Genomic DNA, 13179 nt, shown 5'->3' with positions numbered 1-13179 from the left:
ACTCCACAAATTACCTATTACCATCCCAGCTTTACAAAGGAGAAAAAGCAGGCTCACAGAGGCTACATCACCAGAAAAGGGTCACAAAACAGTACATGCCAAAGGTATAATGTGAAGTGAGGCCTACTGGCAAGGCACCTAGCAGGGGTACCTTCCCCGATCCCAGTGGTTTTCTCCCAAGAGGGAATTCCACCTCCTCAGGAACACCCAACAAAGTTGAGAGACCTTTAAAACCATCACAGCTGGGGTGGTGGTGGCTGATACAGGCATCTAGTTGGTTGAGGGTAGGGGATGCTGGTGAAGATCCTACAAGACAGATCCCCACAACAAAGAACTGTCCAGTCCAAAATGTGAGTAGTGCCGGGGCTACGGGGCTGCGGCCCATGCAGGAAGATGCTGTGATCATCAGGAAAGGCCCAAATGGAAGTGCAGGTAGACTGAGGCGGCAACAAAGAGCATTCCTAACCGGGGCAGTGTGGGAAGCCTTCATCATGGAAACAGGCTGAGTCTTTCAAAGCATGGGTAGAAAAGAAAGGGTGGTATTTTTGGCAGCCTAAGACAAAAGAAATGATGAAAGATGTGCAGCTAAAAAATGGCCAGGTGAGTGCTTCCTCTAAAATACGTACAAAATGAAACTAATAAAAATTCATGAATAAAAACTCAGGTAAATCTGCATGTATTTATAAATGCTCGGGCATCTTTGAACATTCATAAGAGACTGGTAACTTGGTTGACTCTGGGTGAGAAACTGGGTGCCAGAAGGACGTAACCATTTAGAACACTTACATGCATTACCTATTTAAAAGATTTTTAATGGGAAAACATTTACCTGCCAGGAGATAAAAGCTGAATTGGGATTTGCAAGGGGAAATATGGGCTGATACCAGATGGCAAAAAACCTTAAATAGTTTCATAGGAAGAATAGTGACTTAACTTTTACTGGACATTAGGCCAAGTACAATTCTAAAGGTACCCTATGCCGCTTGGCAAACGCTAAAGGTAAAACCTCCATAGCCAAATGCTCTGGGTACGAATGCCCATTCCACAGCTTACTACTTGTTTAAGTCACTTCCTGACTGGGGGAAAGTTACTTAAACTCTCCACACCTCCGTTCCTCTTCTGTAAAATCAGAAGGGTAAAAATACCTATTTCACAGAGTTACTGTGAAGAGTCAACGGATTAAAATTTGCAAAGTACTTACAATGCTGCCTGGCACATACTAAGTAGCACTGAATAAAAATCTGTGATAATTAATAGTAGCATCCCTTTACATGTAACAACAATTGTACAAGGAAGGTATCTTTATTATTCCCATTTTATTCATGATGAACTTGTGGCTTAAGGAGGTTAAGGAACTTAGCTCAAGTTCCAAGCTAGAAAAGGGTACATCTTGACACCAAAACCCAAGTTCATTCTCCCACCACATGTAGCTTCCTGAAAGCAAACGTTAAGCTTCAGACAACACGCACTGGAAAGCCACTAAAGGTTTCAAAGCAAAGTTTTGTTTTGGAAGGTAATTGCCAATGGAAAGGAGATAAAAATTGGCACAAGGAAATGGAGTAGGGATGCGCAGGCATCTGGGAGAGTCGAGAGAAGCCCATTAAAAGGTACTGGCTGGAGGGCTAAGGGTCTGAACTAAGGACAGTGGTGCTGGAAAGGGAAAGACCAGGAGTAAAAGGCACAGCACAGGAGGAAAGGAGGGCCAGGCGACCAGTGAAGCATGGCAAGTTACAGACGATGGGGGACTGGAACGGGGTCAGCCACACCTGACTTCGAAGACAAGGGAGGCCACATAGTGACAGAGTATTAGAAAGCTGGTCTACCTTGTCTGTTCCAGGAAGCACTGAAACTGTGAGGTCTATTTATAAAGGATTGTCCCGCTATTACCTAGGAGTCAAAAGTATTGAATCCATAGGCTGTATCTAAAGAAATAAAGGGAATTCCAGGTGATATAGATTATTAACTGGATAGATAACAATTTACTACTTTGAAAATTACAAGTTTAGGGAAAGAACTCCAGAATCGACAGCTTTCTTACATAAAATTAAAGGTGGGGTCACACTAAAAGCAAAACTAAATATTTCCTATAATAACTAAGTACAGAAAATGAAAATTTCACTTTGAATTTTTTCTAGACCAATAAAATGCTGTAAGAGCTCTCAGTCCGCAAAGCTCAGTGTATGTGAATTACACACTCATTAAAATCATTTGTTCATTGGGCAAGGACCCATGAAAATTTCATTAAACTCCAACAATTTCATCTTTAGATTTACAGACTCTTTCACTTGCTGAGAAAGGCCACATTTTATTTCCCCGTTCAGGAACACAAAATAAGTATAAACGGCTCATCTGCGAAGTCATGTCTTTTAAGTGCCCAGCGTGAGCTGTGCTGTGGTCAGTGACCTCAGGCAGCCACAGACAGCTTTCAAAGTACCAGGTTCCAGGGGATGACAGACCTAAGTGAAATAGATGCAAGCTGGGGTTTCTCAAATTATCTGCTTTTAGTTAGAATCTGTAAATCTTAATATTTTCAGGATTTATCAAGAGATAAGACATTTTTTCGGAGTTTTAACAAGATGACTTTTTAGAGTTCAGAGTTGCCACTAATAGTTATAAATACCAAAGTGTCATTTAGGGATCAAAAAATTCCAATAAAGGTTAAATGCCATTGTTAAAGGGAAATTGTTTTTTGGTTTGAGATACTAGCCATGTTAAAATAATAAGTTAAAATGCTACTATCTAAAATCTAAAAGGGAACAGACAGTATTATTAATCCAGAGCTGGCCACAAGTCCACAAAGGGCATGTGCATGTACCCAACATAATATTGTGCACAGAATAGGATTTCCCTGGATAAGCCAAGGCAAAGGGTCTTTCTCTCTCCGGCATCTCCTTTCACAGGACATGTATAATGCTAAGAGACAAGCTGCCAATTTGCAATGCAAAGAAACAAAGATAAATGACAACACTCAGGCTGACTAAGCAATGCTACCTATATACAATTTCAAAAGCAAAATCCAAGATGCTTTCACAAACCAATTTAAGCTCCAGAATCTTCATAAAATGGGTTTAAAAACCTAGTCCTGTGCATGTATGCAAATACCATCTGTGGAAGGTTATTTTGTAGGTGCCCAGCCCTTGAATTCACAATTCTTTAATTGTGAATCATTCCCTGATTCTTTTCCTATGTAAGAATTGTAGACGGAGGCCTGTGTTTTGGGTCTAGAAACCTCCCCCACCAACCCCAAGCACCAGCTTAAGCTCTGGACCTAAATGGGCAAGGGATGGGCGCCAAATCACCCAGCCCTTTCTTGAGCAAACCAAGTAAACCCCCTGATATATCACTTACTCTGCAGAATTGTCCATGGCAACTGTCCATGATACCAGAACAGGTAATTCAGAATAAGGCATATCCACAACTTTCCTAATGTAGGCTATAAGGGCAATGAGGAATACAGACTGATGTATTCCATGCAGAAAACTGAATCTGGTAAATTTTTTAATTAGGAGATCTTCCACATGTGTAGACTTTCATTCTATTAATCTTTGCTGGAACATCGTCCCTGAACCAGACCCCAGCTAAAGGTTTCCTTCTGTCCAGGCAAATGAACAGAGTAAAAATCTAACATAATACTCCACATATAACCTCAACATTCCTTATATTACCTTTCATTTAGCCTCCATCCAAAGAGACATAGAAATAGTAAAAGAACACAAATCATCTATTTCTTCTGAATTATTTTCTAAGGAACTAAGTGGGACATTTCACAGTAATGATATTAGATAAAACAATTTCTCAGTATGCCGTATCACTTACCTTAAAAAAAGGTCAGTACACCAAAAGAAATGCATGCCTGACACTTACATACTGCCCTCTGTACAAGACAGGATGGCACATGACTAAATACCTATAAAGTTGACTTAACAAGTTCAACATGTTACACACTGTACTATACACGTATGTATTTATGAAACAGGGATTATATTTGTACGAGTGTGTGTGTGTGTGTGTATTTAAGAACAGGAGCTTTCGTTGAAAGTCGAGCCAGTTAGGAAGGAGAGGATAGGGACTGCCCTCAGAACCTCACCTGCCGAATGATACTCTTCACACAACGAACTGGGAGGCCTTGGTAGTTGGACTTGATGATCCACTTGAGGAGATGGTGGCCGAGTACTTCGAAGACCATGCAGACATCTGGGACATGGTAAAGGATCATCCAGATACACTTCCTGGAGTGATGCAATTACTCAAAGCAGCAACTTTGTGGCCCTTGGCAATTTTTTCTTTATAAAATACAACATCATGGGCACCTGGGTGACATAGTCGGTTAAGTGTCTGACCCTTGGTTTCGGTTCAGGTCACGATCTCGGGGTTGTGAGATCGAGCCCCACATAGGGCTCCATGCTCAGCACAGAAACTGTTTGGGGTTCTTCCTCTCCCTCTCCATCCCGTTCTGCCCCTCCCCTGTTTGTGCATACCTGCACTCTATCTCTTAAAAAACAAAAACAAAAACCACTTTAAAATGCAACGTTACTACTATCAGTAATAGTGGTCATGTGCTGTTTCTCACCAAAATAAATAGCTCTAACAATTCCTAAGTACTTATATCTTCTATGTTTCTCAATGTATGCTCGTCAAACAATGTGCCTAGCCCCACACAGAGGTGGCCACAGTGAACCCAGGAGCTGGAAGAGCTTTCTGGCATCACACAGTCCCAAGGTGGTCTGGCCATTATGTAAACCCACACCTCCCTGCACTCTTGCTCATTTCAACACCCCTCCCTGATCATCAGTTGTAATGAAAGTGAGCAAGGCTGAAACCTCATAAAAACTAACTGGGGGGGACCCAAAAAACTCTGTCTTTAGGCAATCAAGGAGGACACTTAATTCCAATCCATGAAACACTTTTATATTTTATATATTTTATAAAAATAGAAATTTAAAAACACAGTGAAGATACTTAATCTTTTCCTTCAGTAGTATCTTTCATTGCAGAACCAGATCAACTTTAATACTCTAGGCAGTTTTCAATAACATAGGATCACAATATAAGACATGGCACTTAAGACCCACTTACAGGGGCACCTGTGTGGCTCAGTTGGTTAAGCGACTGACTTTGGCTCAGGTTATGATCCTGGAGTCCCAGGATCAAGTCCAGCATCCAGCTCCCTGCTCAAGAGGGAGTCTGCTTCTCCCTCTGACCCTCCCTGCTTTCATGCTCTCTCTCTCTCTCCCTCTCTCATTCTCTCAAATAAATAAATAAATTTTTAAAAAGATCCAGGGACGCCTGGGTGGCTCAGTTGCTTGGGCAGCTGCCTTCAGCTCAGGTCATGATCCCAGCGTCCTGGGATCGAGTCCCACATTGGGCTCCTTGCTTGGCGGGGAGCCTGCTTCTCCCTCTGCCTCTGCCTGCCACTCTGTCTGCCTGTGCTCGCTCTTGCTCCTCTCTCTCTGACAAAAAATTAAATAAAATCTAAATAAATAAATAAATAAATAAATAAATAAATAAATAAATAAATAAATCAATCGATCCCAAAGAATTAAATCTATGGAATCTGAGGTGTTGTGTTTCTTGTTGTTTTAAAGATTTTATTTATTTATTTGACAGAGAAAGACACACCGAGAGAGGGAACACAAGCAGGGGGAGTAGGAGAGGGAGAAGCAGGCTTCCCGCCAAGCAGGGAGCCCAATATGGGACTCGATCCCAGAACCCTGAGATCATGACTCAAGGCAAAGGCAGGCGCCCAATGACTGAGCCACCCAGGTGCTCCTCTTGTTTCTTTTTTTTTTAAATAGAAATCTAGTCTGCTGCAGACTTTCAGGGACTGTGACCCACCCAAGTCCATCACACAAACACATTCATGTTATTCATACAGGAAGATTTAAAATGGCTCTGAAACTTCTTGAGACTACATCGTTCATCCCTGGAAGCCTACAGATAGATTATTAAAGCAGGTTAGTTGATTTAATATTCTCTACAATATCTGGATCTACCAAATCACATCATCACAATAACTGCTGCTTTAAATACTTTTAATGAAAATTTAAAAAAGAAAACATTTCTACAGTGGAGAACATTATAGACTTATGTATAGGTAATCTAAAGCCAGAAGTTTCTTACTATTTCCCAAATCATCATTAAAAAAGGCAAACTAAGGATTAGCATTAGTAAAAGACAGAGAATCAAAGGCCAAAATTTCTAAATTATGACCTAAATCTTCTTCAAAGCGCTGACAACCTGGATTATAATGGTTTCCTAGCATCCTATTTAATGGTAAAAACAGCCACTGGAATATATATACCCCAAACACTCCATTTACCTATATATCAGGTAGTTTCTCAAAGAAATCCTGTCAGCTATCCCAATAAGCTGCCTTACAGAACTGATGCAAAGAAGAGGGGCCGCCCTGCCTGCCCATAAATAAACAGATTCAGCAGGAGACTAGTCAGAGGACCAGCTCTTTCTGTCTGTGGAGGTGGGGTGGGGGGGACTGGCACCTGAGTGACTCAGTTGGCTGAGTGTGTGACTCTTGACTTTGGATGAGGTCGTGATCTCTGGGTCTTGAGACAGAGCCCTGCGTCGGGCTCCGTGCTCAGTGGGGAGTCCTGCATGAGATTCTCTCTCTGTCTCCCTTCACTCTTAAACTCGCTCAAAACATAAATAAATCTTTTTTTTTTTTTCAAGTGGGGAAAAATGCACTCAGCAACTAGCAAAAATAATCTTGAGGCAAAGGTCAAGGTGACAATCAGCAGGCATTGGTACTTACTAGTAGTAGCCTCTAGTCCAATCTCTAGAAGAAATACAGAACCTCCCTCAGACATACAGGGTATGAAGGAAGTGGCTCCCCAAGGATTAAAGCTTAGGAGATGCAGAAACAGGGTGCCATTCTGGGATCTGAAGTGGGAGAAGGCTTTGTCCTTGGGCTTCTGGAGTTTGACCAGGTCAAATACCAAAATGATGGCCAAACATGGTAAGATGATGATCCTGGCTATTGACACACTGATCTTTGCTCCCTGTAGTCTGTAAAGATGACTATAACCCATCTTTCTCTACTCTCCCCTTACACATATGTAAGGCCCTCCCTAGCTTGGTAGTGAAGGTAGAGGGGCTGTCTGTAAAGAGCCCAGTACCTGTGCAGTAAGGATGCTTAAGATGTTATACAACCTCAGAGACACCAGACACAAAATGGACTGGTGGCAGTTGGGGAATTTTTTTGGCATACCATTTTATAACAATCTGCAATGAGATGAGAGGCTTTATGTGGACATTGATACAGCAAACAGAGGTTTAAATAAGCTTAAAATATTTCCATATTTTAAAAGTAAAAAGTCATTAGGAAGAAAAGGAACTGTCAATAAGGATACGTATTCCATTCATGCCTGAAATCTTGAAGTCATCAATTAACTGTACTACCATGTCTTTATTTGGGTCAGTGGGATCACTTTCTCGAACCTATGGAAAGAAAAATAAATTCAAGAACAGAACCATTTAGGACTGAAAGTTGTTTCCATTATAACCAACCAAAAACATTTTAGTAAAAGTGATGTTTTTAAAAATAAAAGATTCAGTATTTGAACATACAAATCCCTCTGTAAAATTTTAAGTCATTAATTCTTCTTGCATTATTCACATTTTTGTAGTACTTACACATTTGAGCAATTTTATTTCATCCAAGGCTGTCTCTGTATAATGCTGGGCACTTTTTACAACTTTCATTGCAACAAATCTTTTCCCCCTTAAAAAAAAATTTAACATTATCAGCAGAACTTATCATTATAATAAAATCGATTCAATAAATAGAAACTTCTAATAACCTTCCCTTTAAAATAGTACTTTTCAAACTGTGTGGCCACAATTAAGCAATAGGCTAATGGATCAAAACAATTTCTTTTTTGCTTTGTTTTTACCTAATAAAAGGTGGACTAGAAAAATGTCAGAGTTCATCATACAGATTAAGGGTAATTCTTATTTTATAACACCTGTGTTTTATTACACACACATACACACCATCTGTGTGTGTGTCCTGGGTAGGAGCTTGGTTTCAAACTATGGGGTCATGACTTTTTTACGAAAAAGTCAGAAACCACAGGTTTTAAAGGCCTATACGTTATTATTTTACATGTGAATATTTTTCTGATGTGGATGAATTACCACAAGAACAATATGTCTGATATAATGCTATTTCAATGAATAAGCTTCAGATATAAAAGCAGAAAAAGTTAATATATTAAGATAACACACAAGTGAACTTCTTACGGGGGACCATGGCATGCAGGGTGGTGTCTAGCTGGGTGAGGCAGGCCTGTGCTAAGTACTATACATACCACAACAGAAGTAGGTGTGCTCCTCAGCCATACCTGATGATAAAGGTTGAACTAGACCAGAAATCAAATGCACAAATGACAAAGTACACTTACTGCATATCCCAGCACAGCCAGACGGTTGAGAAGTGTCCCCATCCTAGCTTCCTAATGACATGGTATCGGCCATTGAAGAGGTCTCCAATTTTCACTGGATGGTAGCCACCTTTTATTAAAAAAATTTTTTTTAATTTCAGAGAAATAGTAATAAAATCTCTTCCTTTGTGTCAGTTTTTCTTCAAGATTTTATTTATTTTTAAGTAATCTTTATATCCAACCTAGGGCTTGAACTCAAGACCCCGAGATCAAGACTTACATGCTCTATTGACAGAGCCAACCAGGTACCCCCTTCAGTCAGTTCTTGATACCATTTAAGAAAGCTCTAAACAATAAAATCAGATCAAAGTATGTTTAATAATTAAACATTTTTCTCAAAAATATCTTTCATCAAGACAAAAATGTCCTTTGCCTTCCTATTATGCTTTCTGTTCGTTCTGATTTAACTCAGAAAGACAACATGCCATTCAGTACCCCATAACAATAATTTCAGGTTTGTATTTAAGTCTAGGTATACATAATATGCACACACCAGCTTGCTACCTTTCCACAAGTCATCGTCTTCTCTTTTAAGCAATAAATTCAACACAAATCTTTTTGGGTCAGTAGAACATAACTCAACAAAATAAAGGGTGTGTACTCTACCTCGTTTTGCACACACCAATAGTTTATGCATAATCAATAAGGAATCATATAATGTACAGCAGTTTACCCTCCAACAGAGCTTGCTCCTCTCCCCATACTTCCTCCAACCTCAAAAGCCCTGCTGACAAACAGGCTGGATAGAGAGAGAGGACACCCTGTTGAGGCAGATACTTGGGAAAGATAAGGGTGCTTTCACAGATGTCCAGCATTAAAAGACCTTTACTTTGCATTTGGAAGTAAAATAAGCAGGCTAAAAAGTAGCGTGTAGAATATGATAACATTTTTGTGAAACACACAAGGAAAAATCTAGGAGGATAAGATGTTAGCAACAGGGGCGCCTGGGTGGCTCAGTGGGTTAAAGCCTCTGCCTTCAGCTCAGGTCATCATTCCAGTATTCTGGGATGGAGCCCTGCCTGGGGCTCTCTGCTCAGCAGGGAGCCTGTCTCCGCCCCCCCCCCCCACCCGCTGCCTCTCTGCCTACTTGTGATTTCTGTCAAATAAATAAATAAAATCTTTAAAAATAAGATTTAAAAAAAAAAAGATGTTAGCAACAAACACCTCTGGGTATAAAATTACTTTTATTCTTTTTTTATCTATCTTAATTTTTTTATTAAAACAAACAATGCTTTCCTACTTCTTATCCTTTTAACATCTGCTTTTTTACTGCAATGTTGTTATCTCTCATTTTTTTAAATCTACAGAATTCTTACAAATCACTCAAGAAAGACCTGGATAGTTGGTGTTCAGAGGCTCAAAGCAGATGCAGAAGTATTCAAGCCACATCTTTTAACATACCTCAGTATCTTTCAGAGGGCTAGGAATAAACTTCAAATAACACTACAAATGTTTATGAATTTTTAAACTGTTACTCAGTGGAATTAGTGAAGCAGGAATCTGACCAGATACTGAGTTTCTTACTCTCCTCCCACTATATCAACATTTCTCAGATCTTAATATCGAAGTCTTTAACAATATTCTGAGTAAAAGATATGAGCTAAAAAATAATAAATTAAGAATACGGCAAATTATTAAATGGATGAAAAGGTGGTGACTAAACTCACTGTAGTAATCATTTCACAATAAATACATATGTCAAGTCATATTAAGCTTATACAGTGCTGAATTATTAAATACATCTCAATAAAATTAGAAGAAAAAATAGTTAAACTAAAATTGAACTGGGCTCTGAGTTTACAATATAAGTTTTGAACCATTAAAATTAACACTGGAAAGGAGGAGGAAAAAACCTATAAATTTCCAAGTACAAATTAGGGGCACTGTGCTAGGCACTTTATTTTCAAAACCAGGTTCCAAGAAAGGAAAGGAAACTACAATATGGTGCAGGCATTCCATGGTGGGGGCTGGGGGAGAAGAAGGGAGAAGTCCTTTTGGGAAATTTGAAGTTCAACAAAGCAAAGCAGATTTCCTGACCAAGGGGTTCAAAGAGCCCAATGTCTTAACACACAGTGGGACCTCAAAGAGGAAAGAGCAAGCTGCAAATCCCAGACATATTTGCTCATGAAATAATTTCTTCAAAAACAAAGAAAGAAAGAAAGAAACAACAACAACAAAAAAACATCAAGTCACATTTCACAACACAAAGTATTTAGGAAATACTGAGGTCTATGTCATTTCTTACAATCACCCCCCAAAGCCGATGGTGTGATTGCTATACTGCTGAAGTGGGCACAAGTCTCAGAGACAGTAAGTAAGAGGGTCAGGGCTAGAAACTGGGTCAGATTCCGAAGTCCATGCTCTGTCTACCAGGAAGAAATGTATTTCATTTTTAACAACTGCAGGACTATTTCCTGGTCTTAGTATTTGGGGAACACTTGAGAGCTTAATTAAAAGTTATTTACTGGGGCACCTGGGTGGCTCAGTGGGTTAAAGCCTCTGCCTTCGGCTCAGGTCAAGATCCCAGGGTCCTGGGATCGAGTCCCGCATCGGGCTCCCTGCTCAGCAGAGAGCCTGCTTCTCCCCCTCCCACTCTCCCTGCTTGTGTTCCCTCTCTCGCTGTGTCTGTCAAATAGATAAAAAAAAAAAAAAAAGTTATTTACTACTTAATTGCATATTATTCCCAATATTAAAGTCTCTAAATTTAAAAAAAAGTTGAATTATTCATAAAGAGAAGAAATTTGTATCATTATGGTATGTTTCAGACTTGGATTCTCCAACAACAAGAAGAGCACTAGTTCCTATATAATCACAGTGTAAGCACAGCCACTCCTTTTCTCAATAAGACTCTGAAAGTTGAACAAAAGAAATTACTAGTTTAGTCCCGGTATCTCAGGAGCCCACAGATGAGCTAAGAATGATGTACCTAGCAGAGGATTAAAAATAACAATAATAATAATAATAATAATAATAATATACCTAAAAGCAGGCCAACTAAAACAAGACGGGGTAAAGAAGCAATTTTTTAATACAAATATAAAAACAATGGGGCGCATGGGTGGCGCAGTGGGTTAAAGCCTCTGCCTTCAGCTTGGGTCGTGATTCCAGGGTCCTGGGATCAAGCCCCGCATCGCATCGGGCTCTCTGTCAAATAAATAAGTAAAATCTTTTAAAAAATAAATAAATAAATAAAAACAATAAAAAGTACTAAACACTTATCTTTTTATTTTGAAAATATGACAGAATTTCAAACCAGTATTCCATATATTCTACCCTAACTACCAAATCCATAGAAAAAAGTCTCTTCTGACCATTTTTTTTTTAAGATTTTATTTACTTATTTGACAGACAGAGATCACAAGTAGGCAGAGAGGCAGGCAGAGAGAAGGGGAAGCAGGCTCCCTGCTGAGCAGAGATCCCGGTGTGGGGCTCGATCCCAGCATCTTGAGATCGTGACCCGAGCTGAAAGCAGAGGCTTAACCCACTGAGCCACGCAGGTGCCCCTCTTCTGACCATTTTTCAACCTCTTCCCATAGAAGGGTAAATAATATTCATGCTGCCAGAAGGTAGACTATGACTCCCCCTAACAAACCACACCAACCTGCCCAACACCCACAGAAGTAGAGAAAAAGGACACTCCAGTAACTCTCCCAATTAATTCTCCAATTCCTTGAGATCAGCTAACAGTGTGCACCACAATGACTACTAGCAATGGACACTCCATGGTTGATAACACTGTCTAGCACACAAGGAATCTTAAGAACAGTCACAGAATAGGTAAGGACATCTCCTGCTGCTGTTTAAGGCAGCAGGAATTTATCAGCAGTGCTACCCATAGATCCTGCTCATGGCATCAGGCAGAGTACCAGAAAGGATCAAGCACCTGAGAATTACCATGCCTTGGGGTTTAGCTGACACACTTGTACTTCAATATTTGTATTATTCAATATAAAAACCATGCACTTATCACTTAGAAGTTTATCTCTGATTATTAAAAAAGAAATACTAGATCGGATTACAAATACTAGAGAATAAAAATAGATTGTTAAGTAGTTAAGTTCACATGCTGATTTCTTCTTCAACTCCTATCCCTCCAGTACATTGAAGAAAACTGTAGCTAAAGCTCTACTCCAACTATCAAGGCTCCAAAGAAGGCAATTCTAAAACTATCCTTCTTAGCTGTGCTAGAAATTGCTGGCCAAAGATAAAGATGACTCTTCTTTCCCTTGCTGAGCCAAAAATAGAGTCAATTTGAGTGAATCAAAAATTCAGAACACTCTTATACAAAATAGTTTGGAAGGATTTTCAGCAAAGTCTTTATTTTCTAATAAAGATACTATATTAAGTACTCATTTCTTTTGGACCAACACTAGTTTCTCAGGCCTCTGGTGGGGAGGCTGTCTCTACAACCACCGAAGGCTATCAAAAGGTGTAAAGAAAAACTTGAGAATCACCTCCAACACATGCAGTCTTAAAACAGGAAGGTGTGGGGGCACCTGGGTGGCTCAGTGGGTTAAGCTTCTGCCTTCGGCTCAGGTCATGATCCCAGGGTCCTGGGATAGAGCCCCGCATCGGGCTCTCTGCTGAGTAGGGAGCCTGCTTCCTCCTCTCTCTCTGCCTGCTTGTAATCTCTGTCTGTAAAATCAATCAATCAATCAATCTTTAAAAAAAAAAAAAAAAGGAAGGTGTGGTAATATGTAATTCATTCACAGAACAATAATAA

At 39.7% G+C, this 13179-nt stretch overlaps 1 protein-coding gene across 5 annotated transcripts in view; it reads right to left on the bottom strand.

The window, feature by feature from the left end:
- The window catches only part of LOC111155212 (SRSF protein kinase 2), a 252401-nt gene that overhangs the window by 35003 nt on the left and 204219 nt on the right, over positions 1-13179 (bottom strand). For all 5 annotated transcript variants that reach the window (XM_022515317.1, XM_022515318.1, XM_022515316.1 and 2 more), the window contains 4 exons: positions 8418-8526; positions 7648-7735; positions 7365-7452; positions 4088-4194 (listed from right to left, as the gene is read on the bottom strand). In XM_022515317.1, coding sequence (XP_022371025.1) covers positions 4088-4194; positions 7365-7452; positions 7648-7735; positions 8418-8526 — 392 coding nt within the window. The remainder of the gene's footprint in view (positions 1-4087; positions 4195-7364; positions 7453-7647; positions 7736-8417; positions 8527-13179) is intronic.

The sequence above is a fragment of the Enhydra lutris genome, unplaced genomic scaffold (genome assembly GCF_002288905.1).
Source record: "Enhydra lutris kenyoni isolate GAN:26980312 unplaced genomic scaffold, ASM228890v2 scaffoldscaffold40, whole genome shotgun sequence".
Lineage (NCBI taxonomy): Eukaryota > Metazoa > Chordata > Mammalia > Carnivora > Mustelidae > Enhydra > Enhydra lutris.
This window is presented reverse-complemented; position numbering and strand designations above follow the sequence as displayed.